We start from the raw sequence: 20,482 nt of genomic DNA on the forward strand, positions 1-20,482 counted from the left end.
ATTTTCTTCATGACACAAACACCAAACACACTTCCTGTTGAGATGAAACACCAGGATGCAGGGGAAGAGCTGGGCCTGAGTAGAGGAACTGAGCCTCCCAGCCCACCCTGCTAGCCAGGCCTCTCGCCGGCCTGCCTTCCTGTCGGCCACTCAGAATTAAATGGCCTGGAAGCTATGTCTTAAATCTTCTAAACCCCTACATACAGGGGATAGAAGAACCATGATCTAGAGAAAAGCTTTTGAGTTCTACACGAATTATGCTAAGAATCAACACTACCAGGCAAGGTGGTGCACGCCTGTGATCCCAGGGGCTTGGGAGGCTGAAGGAGGAAGATTACAGGTTCAAGGCCAGCCTCGGCAATAAGTAAGCAAGGCCCTAAGTAACAGTGAGACCCTGTCTCAAAATTAAAAAAAAAAAAGGACTGTGGATGTGGCTCCGGGCTTAAGCACCCTGGGTTCACTCTCTAGTACCAAAAAAACACCCCAAAACAAACAAAAATCCCAAAAAGAATCAACTAAGTTAAGGTAGGCACTCTAGACACATAAATTAACCAAAGACAGAGAGAAATGCCATCAAAACATAATGGTCATCCACAGTTCCTTCACTTCTTTCTCTCCTCTTGTGAGGGAGATTTTTCTCTGACTAAAGTTCCTAAATGATCAGGGAAATGGAAATGACAGGCATGGCACAGCACCATCTCATGACCATGTGACTGCCAAAACTAAGGAGCCTGACTATGTCAAGGGCCAACAAGAACACGAGGAAAAATGGATCTACACCACCCTGCTGAGTGCAAATCCACTCAACTGTGGAGAGCAGCCTGCACACCAGGGATGCTGGGGTGTGCCCACATTAGCAGCCAGTACGTCTCCCCTCACACCAGCACAGCCAGCTGTGCACCAAGTTACATGTGCTGGTCCAGTCAGGACTCTAAGGGGGAGACTTGGGGAAAAAGCCTAATGTCCATCGTAGAGGACGGCTACATTAATGCGACATCTGAAGACAGTATGCTGCACAGCAGTAAAGATGAATGACTTGGATCAACAGGCAGCAAATTCAATAAATTAGAAACATTTGGGTAAAAGAAAGGACATAAAAAGAAAGACACTTCTGTGTAAGATATTAAACACATTAAACATTACCGATGAAACACATACTGACACATAAAATGTGAAAATATAAAATATACATGAACAAGACAAAGCACAGTCTAGAAGAGTGGGAGAATGGGGGAAGAAAATTAATTAGGACAGATTTAGTACAAACCAAAAACTGTCATCATTGATCAAATTGGGATGCTATTACCCTCTGCACAATTCTGTATTTTAAAAATATTTCATTTTTCAAAAGGTTGCTTCTTTCCTCATCATTAGCATCACCCTGCATGTCAATAGGTAAATCATTTCATTTCCCAACAATCCTCATGTTCTAGCTCTAAAAATGAGGCAACTCCTGCTCTACCACTTGTATTACAACAAGCTGTGTAAGAGGTTTTCATGATTAACACCTTTATAAATTCACGCCTTTATAAATGATACTAAGTAAATAAAATCAACTTACTTGAGTCCCATTTTCACAAATTTCTGCCAAGTACTAGGATCAACTTCCTTAAGTGCATGCTATGAATAAAACAAACAAGAAGTACACATGAAACATCAATGTGTTTAAAAAAAAATACTGAGAGGTTCCAGCTGTACAAGTTTTGGGAAGGCAGCTGCCTCTCTGGGTCTGATTTCCCTTCTGTAAAATATTTGACCCAAGAGTTGAAAAAGGAGCCCCAATCACCCCTCCTGCTTTAGGTGTCTGATCTTTCCCAGCAGCGACTGTTCTAGCCACCTGAGGTCACTCTGTTTTTAGTAATTTAAAGCAGATTCAACATTTTTTATTTTTTATTTTTACAGACTGCATTTTGATTCATTGTACACAATTGGGGCTCAACTTTTCATTTCTATGGTTGTGGGAGATTCACAACATTCCTGTAATCATACATGTACATAGGGTAAAAATGTCTGTCTCAGTCCACTATCTTTCCTTCCCCCACCCTCTCCCACCCCATTTCCCTCTACACTATCCAAAGTTTGAGGCCACTCTTGACGAGCACCTGATAGCTCAAGCTTGGGAGGGCAGAGAGAAGAACCTAAAATGTAGACTGTGGGTTAAAGTTAGAGCTTTCCAGTCAGTATGAAACACAAGCTATCCAAATAACCCCACAGGTTTCTGGTGCCTGGTGGTGTTTTTTTTTTTTTTTTTTTTTAACTTTAAAAAAAAATAAATTGGTTATTTCTACTAGTAGTTCTGATTTTTTTTTTTTTTTTTTTTTTTAGCATATCTCTGCTTACTGAACAGGCAAAAAGACGTTTCCTGAGGCATCCTGTCAAGTGTTCCTTTGTCCACCATTTCAAACAGCACCAACAGATTTGCAGTTAGCCTGTTATTAAATAGCCAATGAGAAGCATCTGTGTGACCGGGTGCGTGCTGGCCAAAGGGAGGAGGGACATGGACCTGAAGGGCAGAGCTGGATCCACGGACCAGGCAACAGCAGCACATGCTTAGGTTGCTGCCTCCCTCCATCAAGCTGGCTGTGCAGTGGCCACCTCAGAACCAGACACTGAAGGAAACCCAGGGTCAGCTGGACCCCTTGGCCAACTCCTACTCATTCCTACAACAGAGGAGTCCATAAAGCATCGTTTAACTGAAAGAAGCCCTCCTACTCATCCCATTCTAAAATACATGTTCTCTCTGACCCAGCAGTTCCTCTTTCAGGTATTTACCTGGAGAAAACCAATCAAATGTGCAAAGACGGACCATGCAAGATTCAACACACATGCTTAACATACTGTACTCTCCTAACAGCAAAACTGGAAAGCCACTCACAGGAGCAGCACGACATGCCCCTGTTCATCTACCTGGGAAAGAGCACCGCACCACAGCCAAGGTCAGGGCAGTGCTCAGCCACTGGCCTGGGACACAAACTTTAAAATCTGGTATCGTGTAAAAAACCAGACCCAACCAACAGCTAAACTACCAGGCTACCTGCTGCATGTACAATATGATCCCATTAAAACACAGACCTACACAAGTTTTATCAGGTGTGCATGTACACACACGTAGATATATGTAGCAAGATCTCTGGAAGCATACACACCTAACCTACAGTAGGATGGCCTCCAGGTAACGGAAGACTAATGATTTTCTTCTCTGTATGTTTTGCAATACTTACTATTTGTAATGAGTATGTCTTTTAGTTTTATAATTACAAAACCAGTAATTCCAAATTTTCATGGAACTGGGGAAGGGGAGGTAGGCATACAAGGGAGAAGTACTCAGCAACAAAACATAATAGACTATTCATTCCCACAACAGATAATCCAGAAGGCATCATTTAATTGAAAGAAGTCAGACATACAAAAGGGCTGATATGACTACACTACATGATTTCAAGGCTATGAAGGTCTAAAACAGGCAAAATAATCTAATGGTGACAGAAGTCAAAAGTGGCTGCTTCCACCAGACATGGTGGTGCATGCCTGTAATCCCAGCTACTCAGGGGGACATGGCAAGAGGATCACAAGTTCAAGCCCAACCTTAGCAATTTAGAGAGATCCTATCTCAAAATAAAAAAAATAATAAAAAGGTTTAGGGATATAGCTCAGTGGAAGAGTGCCCCTGGGTTCAATCCCCAGTACTGGGGAAAAAAAGAGTGAGTGCTTCAGAGGGAAGCTAGTTTGGGGAAGAAGCACAGGAACTGAGATGAAAATCCTGGACAGGAGTGTGGGGTACAGGGGTACGTGGGCTATACTTAACAGTTCTGTATTTCATGACACATAAATCACACCAACTAAATAAGACGAAAGGAAGGCCCAACCCCTAAGAGCACTGCCTGTCACGTGGCTGGGTAGAGGGGAGGCCCATGGAGTTGGGCTGTACTCCCTGTGGCTCTGTGGCCAGCCGGCACTTCCTGCCTCCCTGGCTCAGCTCTCTCTGGGTCTCAGGCATACTCCTCCCTTCTCTTAGTTCTGCCATGTTTGGGTTCCTTAAATTCACAAACATGCGACATAAAAATTAAGCCTGAAACTATAGGTTATAGTTTCTTAAAATAAAAAAAAAGTGCACAGCTTGGTCTATGACTTAAAAATGTATTTACCACACACTTGTTCATTTTTATCTGTAGTTATTTTCCTACAATTACTTTTAAGTCTTGGGTTCAGGGTTTAATATAAGTCTAGGACTATTTATGCATTTTGATATCATGCATTGCAAATAACTCACATACTTATGCTAACCTTTGGGATGTTAATTATTTCTGTGCAAAATATAACATTTTTCAGAAAGGACATTTTAATAGAAGGGAACAATGATCAAATATTTCCTATTTTTATGAAAACTATCAACCCACAGACCAAGTAGTACACTGAACCCTAAGTACAAGAAACTTGAAGAAAACTGCACTAAGATGCATCAAAATAAAATAGATTTAAACCGCATTTCAAGAAAACAAAAAGTCCTAGGGGGTTGCAAGTATAGCTTAGACGTAGAGCACCTGACTAGCATGCATGAGGTCCTAGGTTCAATCCCCAGCACTGGGGGAAAAAATCAGCCAGAGGAAAAAAAGATACAACAGAATGGAAAGCAAAATTACAAACCAATATCCCTCAGGTACATGGAAGCAAAAATTCTTTGTAAAATATACAAAATATTAGCAAATCAAATCATATATATAAAAAAAGATAATACGTTATGATCAAGTATGTTCATCTCAGGAATGCCAGGTTGGTTTAACATTCAATACTCACTTAATATAAAAACTAAAACCAAGACCTTACTAAACATCTCAGCAGATGCAAAAAAGCACTTGACAATATACAGCATTTGCTCCTGATGAAAGACAGCTCATCAGTTCAAGGGCTGTCCCACCGGCCACTCTGCCCAGACATGGTCCCTCTTACTTCCCACCATGCCACAAGGCTGGAAATGTATCTGCAAAGCCTGGTTTATCTAGCTGACCATCCCTTAACGACGTGAACTGGATGTAAGAAAAGACACCTACCAATAACTCGCTTAATCTGAGCAGCATCTGCCGCTCTTGCTCCTGGGTATTGGCATCGTCTGGCTGGCCACCACTGAAGGACACCAGCAGCCACTGCACGCAGGACTCAAGCAGGGTCTTCCTCCAGGCATTCAGCTCTCCTGAGGACCCCTCCAGGGCTGCGGAGACTGCGTCTGCCACCAGCCAACTGCAGCAGGAGACCAGAGTTGCAGTTAGAGGATTCAATCCAACCTTGAAAAAATCCGCATGGGAATGATGCCCCGATTCCTGTTCCACACACTGCCCACTCCAGGAACCACAGACTCCCCCCGGCCTTCAACATCAAAGATGCACCAAACCGTTCAAAACCAACAGCGTCAGCACACAGAGAAAGGATATGGGTGTCTCGACTGCATCTAGATCAGGGTCTCTGAGTGAGCACTCAGACATTGGGGTCAGATAATTCTTTCCTATAAAGGGCTGTCATGTGCATTCCAGCATATTTAGCAGTAGCCTGGCACCTCTAACCTCTGGATGCCACACCCCTCGCCCCAGCTCTGACGATGAACAAAGTCAGACATTGCCAACCACCCCGGGGGCAATCACCACCAGTCCATAAGCTCTCGGAGACGTGCCCGCTCCAGCATGGACAGTCAGAAATTAGCGTTCCCGTCAGAACAGCCGTCTCCCCGACCAGCACAACAGAAGAGCAGCTGTGTGTCACTTACTTACTTCATAACTACTCAAGAAAAGTGAAGCTGAGAGGAAACCGGCCATCTGACGACCTATGCCCCCGTACCTCTTGTGACTGTCTGGAGTCTGAAGCAAGCTAGGCAAACGATCCATGAGCACACGGAGACCCTTGGCTCTTGCAAATGGGACCAGCTGGGCCAGAGTTTCCTGAAGCAGCCCAGACTCTGGGGACCCGCTGGTGTTGAGAAGCCTGTCCTGCAGCTGTTTCCACAGGGCCTTCCTCAAGACAGGAATGACAGCAGAGGACACTAGGGCAGAGACACCAAGCAGAGGTCACCATACACTGCTCAACTGAGTCAGTCTGGAAGGAGCTGTCTGCTGTTAGGTATCCTGTGATGTCACTGTGATAGCCTTAAATAGGCCACAGAGGAGTACTGACACCAAGGAAAGCAGCAAATGCTACACGTTTGCCTCCTCCCAGGGCCAATGTTAAATGTTTCCATCTCCTCAGTCCACATTCTTGACAAATGCTCTAGAGCCCAGTGTGCCCCGTATGCCCCAGACCTAAGTTCATAAGACCATGAGTATGGAAGTTCTGAACTCCCGCGGGACCCATTCTCCAAGGTGCAGGAGCAGAGTGGGTGCCGAAGGAGAGGTGAGTCAAGAACCACTGGCGGAAGGCTCATGCCTGAGGGGCTGTCTTTGATTTCAAAGCATCTCTGACCTCCAACGCAAAGTTATACAAAACAGGCAACACAGCAAGAGAAAATCATTTGAGCATTCAACAAAAAGGAATTAAGGGAATTCGAGGTAATCAGAAAGTACATCAGAACTGAAGCGCAGTAGGTAAAGAAAAAAGAATGCTGGACCCACACTGTCCCAAGTGACACCAACCCCCCTCTCCCCTGAAGGTGGGGAGAGTACAGTGGACAAGGCATGGCCGAGCCCTGCACGAGTCCTCAGCTTAGCAAGGCAGCCCCAGATGACCCCGACTACTGCCTACCCCCACCCCTTCACACAGGGTGACCAGGGGCACCAGGGCTACACCTCAATTCATTAGGTCAGGAGACCGTGAAGGGGTGTTGGGGATTTCTCAGACTTCCTCCATCTTCAGAGCTGGTCAGATGCTGGAAGAGCAAGGAGAACTAAAGCGCTCAGACCATGATGTTGTGTGGTTTTTAAATGGACACGCGATTCTCAATCTCCCTGACCTACAACATTCCAGTTGCCCAAAGCCAGCCTTTTCCATACCTCTTGCTGGGCGCATGAAGTGCCCGTGGGTCCTGCACTGGAGGTACACGTGGATGAGGGGAAGGAAGCTATCCAGATCCTCCTGCAGGCTGAGCCCCACACTGGCCTGCCCACACCACAGCTCAAACCTCAGCAGGTGGGTGCAACTCTGCTGAAGGAGCAGGGCAGCGATGCCAAGTGCCACTTGTGTGCGCCGGGTCAGGCAGTAGTCAAGAACGTCGGCTGCTACCACGGAGGCCAGCACAGGGTCTCTCTGCAGAGTGTGCAGGAACACAGTGTCTAGTTCATCCACAGCCAGGGTTGGAAGCAGAGCCCCCAGGCCTCTCATGTACTCAGAAGACCAGAGGAACTCAGGGCCCTGCAGCTGATCCTGAGGGCTACCAGTCAACAGCTGCACCAGGGTCTTTCCAAGAGCACTCAGGTGTCTCCCCTTCCCAGGGGACTTCGTGGGTCGCTGGGCCAGCAGGTGGGCCTCAGGTAGGCCCAGCAATGCCAGGGTGACCTCACGGAGCTGGGCACCTTCCATGTATGGATGCAGTTCCTGCAGGGCCTCCAGCTGTGGTAGGGTCTTGGGTAGCGAAGTGGCTGGGCCTGCTCTCCTGGCTCGCAGCTCCCTCAACACACTTTGGGTGATGGCCTCCGAGTACTTGGCCAGGAGGCCCAGCCGACCCATGTTACGAAGGATTGGGGCACTCGCCACCAGCAGTTGAAGGGCCCCTGCACTGAAGTGGGCCGCCAGGAGCTTCACAAGGACGGGACTGAGTGTGTGTTGGGGCAGCACCTGTTGCTCTAGGGCCAGAAACCAGGCCTCCAGTGTGGGGTGTCTGAGGATGGCCACCAGCACCTCCTCCAGTGTCTGAAAGACAGAGACAGTAACATACTTCCATGAGGCCCTGGGTCAAGGAGGAGGGGCAGCTGCCAGGGAGCACTCGCTGCCACGAGATAGTGAGGAGGAGGCAGCGGTGCGCCCCACTGCTAACCCACAAGGCTGGGCGGGAGCCAGACTGTGCCTCTCCTCCCAAGAAGTCAAGATGGAGATCAAAGAAGAAAGTCATCTATTTCAACTTCAACAAGACTATGGATGAGGAACACGCTTGCCTTCTGAACCAGCAGAGCAGTTACACGGCACACGCTGTAGAACACACACCTGACCCAACTAACCAGGCTGCTGCACAAGGAGAGAGGAGACAGGAGAGAGGCTGCGTTTCAGAGCACTGCACTTCCCATGCTCGCGTGCTGTGGAAGGAAGGGCTCCCACTGCCCATCCTGGTCAGCACAGGCCGCAGCTACTCAAGAGGAAAGTGATCACATGGGGTTTCCCAAGAGGCTCACAGCTTGTGGTGTGAAGGGAAGTGCAGAGGTGGGGGTGCCTATGCAGACGACTAAGGGGAAGGATGAGCTGCGCTAATCCTGGGTGGGGGTTAAGGTGTCAACAGCTCTGCTATAGTTTCCTGCATTTCACTACTGTATTCAGTAAACACATATTTGCAATCAGAAGTGCAGAGAAAGCCACTATCCATCACTCTCTGTGCCCTAGGGAGAAGGCTAACAGGATGCCTATGAAAGAGATGGCAGTACCTGGTCATCAGCCAACTCCAGCGAGGCCACAGACTCCATGTCCAGAAAAAGGTCAGACTCGGCCTGGACGGCCTCACACTTCCGTCGGTTCTGGGCATCCAGCTGCTCACAGTGGATAACCAAGTGCCTGAGGAGATCCAGGAAGAGCTGCAGCATGCGGGGCCCTGCACTGCGGCCCAGCTGTGAGGATGAGAACCGCACAGTTCAGAGATGGGCGGGCTGACGGTCACCTGAGCAGTGACTGCCAGGTCCCCAGGTAATCAGGGAAGGAGAGGAGACTCGAGGGGGCAGGCTGAGACGGCAAGGCCTTTACACACAGTGTTTGTGTTTGTGAATAATCATCCTGGGTTGTTTCTCAAATGAGAGACCTGTCTTCCTGACTGGGTGAAATACAAAGATCTATTTTGGCAAAGACAAGAACAAGTCAATTCAACCTAACCTGCACTCTATACACCACATCAGGGAAAAGCTCACCAGTGAGCTCTGAGTTAATCAGTTCAGGAAAGGAAGAGGCCTGGCCATGCCACTCGACTCTAAGAGGTGCAGGGTCACCCCATGACACACTGGCCACATCTGGCCATCTTGTGGGCTGCCAAGAGACATGCTGATCTGGAGAGAACAGTGCTCTGCCTCTACACATTTGCTCCAGGAGAGGTGGCCAGTATGGGGGAGGCAGAGCTGGGAGTCCAGGTTCCTGAGTCTCAGGCTTGCTCTATGGCCCTGGGCCATCAGAAATCCTGTCCTGCAGCGTGGACCAGCTCCAAGGCCATATTTCCTGCAGGTAGAGTATAGGTAGAACGTTGGGAGTGAGGGCTGGAAAGAGCACTGACCTGGCCAAAGTTCTCCACGGTGGTCCTGAGGTAGAGCAGCACCTGCTTGGCTGAGCGCAGCACCTGGTGCTGGGCCAGGTGTGGGATGGCGGCCTGCAGCTGCGTCTGGATGCCCCCATCCTGAAGCGTCTGGCTCTCATAGGCCGTCTGCAGCAGGGCAGAGAAGCAGGGGGCCTCTGGAGGTGCCTGGGGTACAGGGCTGCTTGAGGCCTGCAGCAGCTGGGAGACAGCAAGAGACAGAAGGACAAAAGACAAATCACCAGGACGCGACATGGCACACAGTGGTAATGAACTCGAGGCCACACATGTAACAAAGGTCGCCTCACGCTGATCATGCTAAAGACTGAGACTGCGTGGCATTTTACTCAAGCAGCTAGTCCCACTTATTTTCCTAGCGCATGGTCCTGCTGACAACACGATGACACCTAGAGAGAGGTACGAGGAGACCCTGCACAGACAGAGTTTAGTCACAGGACGGGACGGTCCCTGGAAACAGAAAAGCCCAGCCTGTGCAGGGGCCCCTCGAGCTACTTGCCTCCCCAGGAGCCTAGGGAACTGCACTTTGTCAGGACAGGAAAATGACAAACATAACAAAGAAAAATTTCTGGAGCCAATGTGCCTCAAACAGTAGCTTCTGACAAAATTGCCTACTGCCCTCTTTATTTACCCCATGTGCTTGTGTTGTTATAACTCCAAACACTCAACGTCTGCAGGCTAATAAACCCAATGTCATGCGTGCCCCCAAATTCAGCATTCTCTCAAAGTGCGGTTCCCAGACCAGCAGGGCAGCACCACCAGGACAGGCTGGGAAGCACCGATTCTCAGGCTCCACCCGGGACCTGTGGGCCATGCTGTGGGTGCCAGTGAAGTCTGAACGGCCCCCAGGGAATTCTAATGCACCCTGAAGGGTGAAAGCCACTGCTGTGACACATGTCAACAGAGCAGGGTCGCTGATGTGAGTGCCAGAAGGGGCAGCACTGAGCTCCCAGCCGTTCCACACTACAGAAGAAGGTGGCAGCAGCTGTTACGGGCACAGGCCTTGGGGCCAGACTGCCTGGACCAAGTCCTGACTCCACCGCTGGCTGGTGGTGGACTCACGGTCTCAGTTTCCCCATGTGTATAAGAGGTGCTAGGAGTCCTGACCTACTTCTCAGAGCTGTTGTTAGGATTAAAGGGCTTAAAATACATGTGGGACGCTTAGTGTGGGCTGGGCATGCACCAATAAGCCGAACATACCATCGGTGTGGCTACCATTCAGAAGAAAAGGGTCCTAACCCGTCTGCTCCCTCAAGTACAGTGAAATGCAACGAACCCACAAAAAACGCACACAGCGACGCTGACTCTGGCTCCACATGGCTTATATACACACTGCCCTGGAGCTAGACTCTCATCACAAGAATGAAGCCCCCACCAAAAGAACATCCCAGTTTGAGCAGAATGGAGCCTGCTGGGGACCTTGAGGGAGTAGGTCTGCCAGTAGGCATGAGAAATCCAGGAATATGCTAAGGTTCACAGAAGAGAGCGACAAGTGTCACAATCCACTCCATAAGCAAAAAGGAAAGACAACCTCCTGTCCTAAGCTAAAACACTGATTAGCAAACTGCCATCACTACGGAACCAGTGGGAAATTTCATCTTGTTGGTCACTGAGTCCTCTGTGTTTCAGTCACATCAGCTGAGCAGCAGTGACACCTCTTAGCTTCCTCCCGCATGCAGGGGAAACTTGAAGGTTAGCAATTTCTCCCTGCGGGTTGCATGGCAGTAGCCCAGGCAGATACGGGCTCACACAGAAAGACCCTCTGCAGGAGCAGCGATCACAGACGCAGCTCACCCAGGGCTCTCGGGCTTGCTCCGGGATCCAGAGGCTGTAGTATCTGCTAAACCTGGAGAGCTGAGGGCAGCAAGGTGGACCTGGAGGCTCAAACTTGTCATAAGCCTGGAGGAGCAGACACAGAGCCAGGGGGTCCCTCTGGCTGTGGAGGAGGTCAGTCAGCACTGCTGTCAGATACGTCACGATGCTTTCCCCTGCAGAGGAACAAGACGCGTGTGGGAAAGGCCTCCCATAAGGGCCCTTCTGAGGTGCACCACCACTACCTTCTCCCACAAATGTGCAAGACCCAGACAAATTCAGGCAATTCCACCAGGGGTCACTTGTCCACATAGGGAGGTAGGTGTTACAGCACAGACTATCATAGGCGCCACTTTATTAAACAGACAGCACATGGTCAGATCTCAGGCTCTGAGGCAGGGAAGTGACATGTAAGAGGCAAGGCCAAAGCCACCTAGACCTAGGACTTGCTACGGCTTGCCAGACCCTTCCCTCTGCCTCAGCACACGAGCCCCTCTGGTGGGCAGAATGGGGCTGGAAGGGTTTGTCCCTTCCAGGCCACAACATCTCTGACTTAACTGTCCACTCTCTTCCCTTCCTGAAAGTCACATGTTGAGACAGCACAGGTCTAAATCAGATGCAGCCTGGATTCCTGCATCACCTACTGGAAGACAACCCCTGGGAATAGCCTGTACAGGATTATGACATTAAACCGCTGCCGTGTAGGGTCTGCTCCATTACTGCCTAATTATACTAATGTGACCTGTGGGTGCTTCCTTGGGTCTGAGTTGCCTGGAAAACACAGCAAGTATGAAGGACTCATCCTCATCATCAGGATATCAAGAACCGTGAGCCAGGCACAGTGGCACATGCCCGAGTCCCAGCAATTCAGAGGGTTGAGGCAGGAAGATCACAAGTTCAAGGCCAGCCTCAGCAACTAAGTAAGATCCTCAGCAACTTAACAAAACCCCCTCTCAAAATAAAAAGGCTGAGAATACACTCAGTGATAAAGCACCCCTGGGTTCGATTCTTAGTACCAAAACAACAACAAAAAGAGTCCAAGAACAGTATGACAGCTGTTGTCCACACATCAATTCACACTTGTCTCATACATGAACACTTGCCCTACAGCCCAGCCAGCCTCGGGATCGACACGCTGCCCTTTGAGCTGCCAGGCAGGCAGGCAGTTGTTATGCTGGTGGGTCTGAACGCTTGCTGCCCAGGTTCTCAGTGACTGAGCTGGTGCAATCCTACTCCCCAAGACCCAGCTGGCCCAGAGCCACCAGGACAGCTGACTGTACACAGTTACAGGTACCTGCTTCATTTTCTGCCCCAAGGAGCAACTTATTCCTGGCTTCCAGAGCTGCAGGGACCACAGCACTGAACGGGAACGTGAGCAGGATCATGTCTTCATTTAGCAAGAATCCAACTTCCTCGTCCAAGCCTTCGTTGCCCTCCACCAGGACGTCTACCATGTCCAGCACATCTGAGACAGAAGAGAGTCCAAATGAGAGAAGAGCCACCACAAGTCCCCAGTGCAAACAGCCCCACGGGGAGGGAGAAGCATAAGGACAAACAAATCTCACCTTCTCTTGGGGGAAAGCACTTAATATAGTCAGATCCTAAACAGACAAAGACATTGCCTATGAAGTCTTAATAATCTCTGTCTGACAAAATGCAGAATATTCAGTCAAGCTGACAACAGGCTGAACTTTTCTCAAGTATCATGAGAAACCCAGGAATTTTAACCTGGGAAAATAGCCAAAGTTTGAGATGCAAGAGTCTGAGGGTTAAAGCACAGACCAGAGCCAGAGAGTCTGGGTTTAAATCCTGACTTAGCTCCATAGTACTTGCAAGAGCTTGAGCAAATTACTTAACTCTCTGCACCTCAGTTGCTTCATCTAAGGAGGACCATGATCCTTTCTTTTAGGTAAGGGTTACTGTGGTCTTACCCAAAAGTTACTTAAGAGGTTTATATGATGCAGATTTGTAAAAAGTTTACAAAAGCACCTGGTGCATAATAAACAATCCAGCAAGTAAACTCTGCACACACTGCTCATTATATAAACAAATTCGCCAAACTTCTGGAGTAGGCTGATTTTTGACACCAAGAAATAGGACACTAGCACTTTGCCGGAGGCATTAGTGCAGCCCTATTCTCTATGGCTAACACGCCACTATGCTGATCTTCAGAACACAAGCTGCACAGCACAGGAGGGAGAGGTACCTCAGAACCTACCATCAATGTGGGACACAGGAATGCTGGCATCATCAGTATCTTGCTTCGTCATAGTGGCCTGCAGTGTACTGGCCTCCTGGACAAAGTCAGATGCTTTGTCTGTGTATGAGTAAGGATTCGCCACCAATGTCAGTAAAATCTGGGCAGTAAAGAGCCAAGTGGAAAACATTCAGATGGTCACAAGTTAAAAACAAAACAACAACAACAACAACAAAAAAAACCCAACAAAACCGCCAAAAAACAATGGTCAAAATCAAGGACTAAAAATGTTAACAGTCCTTAGTGAATAGTTTTATGTAAAGTTCTTGCTTTTTAATTTTTTTGTTAGTTAAAAACAACCCCAAAACTCTATACTATTCTTCTAATACTGCATTTAGTCTCTTCCTATTCCCCTGTGCAAAAATAAATTCCTGAAAGGAAACGAAACAGCATGCAGTAACGTATCCCTTTTTCACAGATCCTACAACTGAGTGGATGCTGAGGCCCCAGCAGGATTGAGAAGCCAGCTGAGATAAGGAGCCTTCTGGTGCTGGCGCACCACAAACCCTGAGGGTGCTGAGACAAGGGCACACGTCACGTCCACCAGAACGCGCCCCTCCCGTGAGGAGCGGGGCTTACCCTTTCCAGAAACCGGACCACAGTTTCCCTGCTCTCCTCCGCAGTGCTATCCAGGTGCTCCAGCCAGAACTCCAGCTCCTTCCAGGTGTGCTCGAACACGCCTGTGTCCCGCAGGATCTGTGAGCAAGAGGATGCCACAGCATGGGTCAGAACAAAACCTTTCTGTGGTTTCATGCCTCCCCAGCATTAACTGGAAACAGGGGAGCATGAAGGAGCATGAACGTGTCATGTGTCATCTAAAGGTGTGGTCTAAAAGGTTCCTACAAAATAACATCCTCATTGTGGAAGGACACGAGGAAAAGGGATCATTCCGTGCTCTACCCAAGACAATGCGATTCCCCTCTCACTACTGCTTTTCCTGAATTTATAATAAGGGGAAAGAGTTGACTGCCACTTAGTCCACCTGGATTTTCACAAAGACCTAGGTAAGCACAGAGGACTCGATGCTCAAAGCAACTCAACCCTGGACCTATAAGAAACCCCCGAGGCCAGAGCCATGCACACCACAGCCTTTCAATGTGGCACCTTAAGACCCAGACCTGGGCAAGAAGCATCACCACCACCAGAACAGAATTGGGTACCAGGCAGGATCTGCATCTGTGGGGTTGAATAAATGACGGAGACTAGAGGAGTTAAACGGCCACATGGCACAGAGCCCTGTAACAGTGTGCACCTAACCCCACAATATGTGGATTCCACCACCTGTCACTAGTGATAATGAAATGCAATGTGTCTGCCGCAGGTTCACACCTGCGCTACCTGGATGGAAAGGGCGACCTGGAGGCAAAGACTCAGTCACGGTCTTCAGGCAGCACAGGTGAGATGCAGAAAGTAAAGTGAGATGACCAGCCCTTCAAATAAAGGTGAAAGGTCACATCTCTGTGCCCTACAAACTGTGGATGTGGTTGTTGTAGCACCCCCAACATATTTATTGCAGAGCATAAATGGGCAATAGATTCCCGGCTGCTTCAGCAAGACCCAAGGCAGTCATGGAAAAGTGAGACCCACGTGTGAGAAAGAGAAGTAAACAAAGCCCTCCTTCTCTCCCCCTGACCTTGGTGACACCTGTGCTGAGGTGTCACACAAGATCAAAAAGGCTAAAAGCCCCACAGAAGGCAGGGTCCAGGAACGAGAGAATAGGCACTGACTATTAAATGGCTCCCGAGAGGGCAGCACATGGCTTTTATTGCGTATACTGTGTGCTAGGCTACTACTTTACACATTTAATCTTCTCTGCCACCTATGGCTTATTATCTCCATTCACCATGGGAAAACTGAGACGTTAACTAGTTTGTCCAGGCAACGCAGGAAGATGTAGAACCAGGATTTGAATCCAGGAATCAAACTTCAAAGCCCATGTCTCATCTCCTGTCACCAGGCTGCTTCTCAGGAATGCAGCTAAGTTTAGACACACTAAATTAAAACTACTCTAAAACCCCCTATTTTAAAATCTATGACAGTTTCCATACATCCTGAGTTCCACAACTGTTCACTAAGCACCTACCATAAGGAAGATCTATGCAAATGCTTTCCAGAATTCAAAACTAGCAGAAGATGCTCACCTTCATGATCAGAAGTTTGGTGGATGACTTGAGTTGTAAATGGCTACTGGTCACAAACATTTTCATCAATAAGTAAAACACTGATCGTTCTCCACCAATAATTTCTGCATCTGGGCCTTCCTAGAAATTGAATAATACACTTTCAATATATGTAATTTCACATATATACATATACACATATATATTAAATTTTAGTATATAATTACATATCATAAAAATAACAAGGGTCATTACTTGCTGAGCAAACAGGCAACTACATGTCCAGTACACTGCCAGGTCCTCCACTCATCTCATTTTAACTACCACTCAGCAAGATTACTGTGATTCCACACATAAGGAACCACAGAAGGTGGGTGACTTATTCAAAACCCCCAAACAGCACCCTAGTAATACCGAGTAAACAGTAGGCACAGGTAGCCCTCTCCCTGTGCTGGCACAGTCCTAGGCTCTTAATGTACACTGGCTTAACACCTTCTCCAACCTGGGAGGTGGTGGCAGAGCTGCTACCCTACCTTACGATGTGGAAACTAAGGCACCAAAAGGTAACTGGCTGTCTCCTGGGAACCAAGCCCAGGGAGCCCTGGTGTAGACGCAAAACACTTGGTGGCTGGTGAGGAGGAATCCAGGTCGTCTGACCCTGTCTTAGGCTGTACAGGATGCACTTTATCAGATGCTGGTGCAAATATAATTGACTACTTATCCACAATTTTATCCTCCTAAAAGGCTTTTGGGTTTAGAACACATGCCTCAAAGAAGGGCACAGAGCTCTGAATCCCCAGCCCACACTCTGTTGAGTCTGCATAACTCACCACAGCCCTTGGCAATGAGGATGATGCTAAATGTGTAAAGTGCTGGGGTCACTTATCCTAGCAGACCATGCCAGCAGACGCATCTTACAAGCATAAGGTGGAGTACAGGATACAAACGAATGTCTTAACACCAGTTCTGCCACAGGAAGAGGCCTCTGGTCACTTTCCAACTAAATCATCAAGGTCCACCAGCCTAGTTCAGCACGAGTGAAAACCAATCATCTCACTTACTGCCTCTCCAGGGTGGGGTCCAGTGACCTCACAGCTCAGTGGAAAGATGGACAACAGGACTCTGGGCAGTACGCCTGGGCCCCTCCGGACCCACTACCACAGCTGGGCCACCACCACCCAGCAGCACCTTGTCTCTAGGTGATGTGAACAAAGCAGCCCTGCAAAGATTCACATGCAGCCCCGCACATGGCAAGCCCTCAGAAAGAGTGAACTCCAACTCTGAGGAAGGGAACCTTAGACGACTGTGAGGGGCATACACATACCCCAGCCACACAGCATTCTCAGACTTTCTGGAAACATCGCTTGTATAAAGTCCAAATACCTTCCCATGCTATCAGTTTCATGCAAAAACCTAACATAGGATCTAAGTCATTAAAAAATTGTGAGCTACTAGGACACATACTTTGACAATACTTAGTCTAGCTGGCCAGTTTTCCCTCACTGTGCAGGAGTAACACAACACCAGGGGTGTTATTTGTTTTTTTCTTCAGTACTGGGAATTGAACCCCATGGTGCTCCACTACAAGCTACATCCCCAGATCTTTTTACTTTTTAAATTTTGAAACAGGGTCTTATTATGTTGCCCAGGCTGGCCTTGAACTTGGATCCTTCTGCCTTAGTCTCCCAAATAGCTAGTGTGTGTCACTGCGCCCAGCTGAGCATCCTGAGCTTAAAGACACAGCAAAACACCTGCTGCATCCTGAGCTTCCCTCCAAGAGTCAACATCATGCTCTCAAAAGCTCCTAGATGTTACTGAGATACAAAGTGCTGCAAGCAGTGTTTGCTGACCTTCCCTTGGTCCTTTGCTTGGTGTCTATTCCCATCTCTGTCTTAATTTCTTCTAGGATGAGGACAAAGGAGAAGAAATAATTTCATTTACAAAAAAAAAAAAAATGTTTTAAAATGACAAGAAAAAGCATAAGCATCAAGCTAAAAGCTGACAGCCCAGCAGGTTAGCTAATGCAGAGGAGAGGAGATCCCCGCTTCCCACCTGTGCCTTCAGCCACAGAAACTTGTTGGCAGGCAGCTCCAGAGCCACCTTCAGCATGTGGTGCTGCAGGACAGGTGGCACCTCCTCTCGCAGGCCCTGCTCGGAGATGATGCCTGTGGACGGAAGTGAGGAACACGGACAAAGAGTCACCCAGGCAAGGGTGCCTGGCAACTGCTCCCCTGGCCAAAAGGACCAGATGAGGAACCCCATATCTAGAGAGAAAAAAGGATGTGGGTCTGTCCCCATGTCCTGTGCTCCCTCACACTGGATATGTGAGAAACGCCACCCCTGCCAAGCCTCACTACCAGGTCTATCCAAAGCCTTCAATAAAAGGCTCAAATTCCCCTTGCCCAAAACAGCCCCTCCCCGCCACTCAGCCCATGCTGTCCTCGGCCTACGGCTGGAACCACCCACCACACAGCCTCCAAGTGTGGGCCTCACTATGTCATTCCCTGCCTTACTGCCCATGGAGGTGTTCTGTGGCCACTGAGCCTGCGAACAGTGCCCTTTTCCTTCAGCCTGGTTTTTGGGTTTCTCCTTTGCTTGGGAAGGACACAGCTACTAAATTCTAAATGGCCACACTCTAGTAGATTACATATCCTCAAGGCAAAGAGAACCTTTCACCTTCAAATGATTTACAAAGCTAATTACAGCTCTTGAAAAGGACCATTTCAATAGCTTATATAAATTCCAAGAATGGTATTTTTGCAAGTCTTCCTCTGTAGGCCCAATAGCAAAGTCAACTTTATTAGGCAAACCTGACCATCAGGGAGCCATGACTAGGCAAGCATCATATTACTTTTATGAGATGTGGTTTGAACCTGACTCACTGAGGTAAAAATATGAGGTAGCTACTTTCAAGTACCTCTGCACGAATGGCAAGGGATGTCCCTCCCAGAGGGCTCTCTTTTCTGCAGCATGCTCGCTCCCTTGAAAGGCAGTTTTAGAGTAAACGTCACCTGATCTGGGCTGTGAACTCAGGGTGGCTGGCTTCTCCCCTCTCCACCCTCACTGCCTATGCTAAACGCTCACTTAATACTTACTGAAGCAAGTCCAGCTATTTAAAACATATTGGTCCAAATAAACAATCAGGCTAGTGGATCATGCCTGTCGGTAGACTGCCCACCCACTGACCTTCCCGAGCCTCAGTCGGAGGCTCTGCACAGGCCTGTCAGTGCCCACTTCACCCCATACAGCTTTTCTGCCATCCCTGATACCCACCCTTCAGGAGCTTGCTGAAGTCAAAGTTATACTGCATGACCATGTGGGGGACCACCTTCTGGTAGAGGCATATGACCTGGAGCAGAATGGCTTTCAAAAGAATGGTTTCCGCATCATCTGCACCAAAGAAGAGAGTCTGGATCAGAAATGTCCCTATTCTTTGATCTCGACTGGGAAGTGGTCAAGCGCATGCTCAGCACTGAGGTGCTGACACAGCCCCGGGACTAGATGTAAGGAAGGCATCGACACAGGGACAGGCAGACTGTTCAAAGGGCCTGAGTCTAAGACCCACGTGGCTGCTGGAGCCTTGGGCAAGTTAAGGCTGTGCTTTCCTGTCCTCAGCTGAGCACTGGGCCACCCTTGTGGGGTACTATAAGGATTCAGTAGGATCTAGAGAGAAGATACAAAGCTCACTAGCTGGCCAACAAGGTCGAGTTAATATATTTTAATATAAGGAGGACCTCCACCTACAGAGTAAAAGAGCCCCCTAATCCACACACCCACTCACTGAAAGGCCAGAGTAGATGGCACACAGCATTCAAGTCTTCAGACAGGCAGCACCTGCATAAAGCTAAGGCACATTTCTAATGGATATCAAAATTCAATCTACAATTTCATTCTAATTCTCCCCCATAAGCTAAAAAGGACAGGAGATACATTCCCCACCACCGGGGCTCCTCTAGGAAGGAGCCATCCCAGGCTACTGGCAGCTCTGTAAGCAAGAGACCCCTCCACCCCCTCGCAAGAGCCCTCACCACTCTGGTGAGCCGCATGGGCAGCTGGAGTCCTGTCCCCTCTTTTCTTCCCCTTCACATCTTCCTGCTCTGCCTCTTGCTTTTTAAGTGACTGCCAGACCCACACGATAGTGTTCAGGTCTGGCAAAATCTAAAGGGGAAAAAGCAAAAAAATCAGTCACACTGAACAAAGAAGAGAAATAAATGAACTGAGCATACTAACAGGAAGCAAAACACAGGAGGAGGTGAACGTCAGCACAAGAGCGTCAGCGTAAGAAAAAGGCGGGAGAGAGCAGGCCCGCGTTCTTTGAAGCTCTGGTCTGTGGTATAATTTCTGGAACTGTACACAGGCCTTGGTGAAACCAGAGAGCTGATGAGCACAGCCCCTGAAGACTCATTCAGCCGGCTAGACCACTGGCCTGAGAGATGGCTCCTGAGGACCAGCTCCAGCACCTGGTCCATACAGCCTGGTGGCTCTCAGAGCAGCTGACCAGCTTGCAGGAGTCTGGCCTTCCTCATTAGCAGAATCAGTCACGGTGGAGGCTTCCCCAGTTACCCAGCCCCTTCCCTCGTGGGTCACCGGACATCAGCATGTGTGTAGCAGTGGGCCAGTGAGAAAGGAAGGGACACAAAATGACCCTTGATGAGAGGCGAGGTCCCACCAGAACTGGAACCCCACAACCGTTTCTGTAGGACACCAAGTGCATCACTTGAATTCTTATTTCACCGAGCACTTGTGGACTGTGCTAACTGTGACACACATGTGGCAGTTCTATCAGCTACTCCTGAGCACTGGTGCCACTGGCTCAAGGATGTTGCTTGGCTCCCACCCTCTGCACTTCCATCATGGTCCCTTCTCCCTGCCCTGCCC

The 20,482-nt window shown here is 48.7% G+C and overlaps 1 protein-coding gene across 1 annotated transcript in view; it reads right to left on the minus strand.

Annotated features, from left to right (window-relative positions):
* The window catches only part of Urb1 (URB1 ribosome biogenesis homolog), a 66,430-nt gene that overhangs the window by 21,285 nt on the left and 24,663 nt on the right, over window positions 1-20,482 (minus strand). The window contains 14 exon segments of the mRNA XM_047564933.1: window positions 1,562-1,620; window positions 5,049-5,235; window positions 5,827-6,028; window positions 6,972-7,827; window positions 8,550-8,729; window positions 9,380-9,598; window positions 11,210-11,403; window positions 12,522-12,692; window positions 13,446-13,584; window positions 14,064-14,180; window positions 15,626-15,745; window positions 17,657-17,769; window positions 18,878-18,994; window positions 19,633-19,762. Coding sequence (XP_047420889.1) covers window positions 1,562-1,620; window positions 5,049-5,235; window positions 5,827-6,028; window positions 6,972-7,827; window positions 8,550-8,729; window positions 9,380-9,598; window positions 11,210-11,403; window positions 12,522-12,692; window positions 13,446-13,584; window positions 14,064-14,180; window positions 15,626-15,745; window positions 17,657-17,769; window positions 18,878-18,994; window positions 19,633-19,762 — 2,804 coding nt within the window.

The sequence above is a fragment of the Sciurus carolinensis genome, chromosome 9, assembly GCF_902686445.1.
Source record: "Sciurus carolinensis chromosome 9, mSciCar1.2, whole genome shotgun sequence".
Taxonomy (NCBI): Eukaryota; Metazoa; Chordata; class Mammalia; order Rodentia; family Sciuridae; genus Sciurus; species Sciurus carolinensis.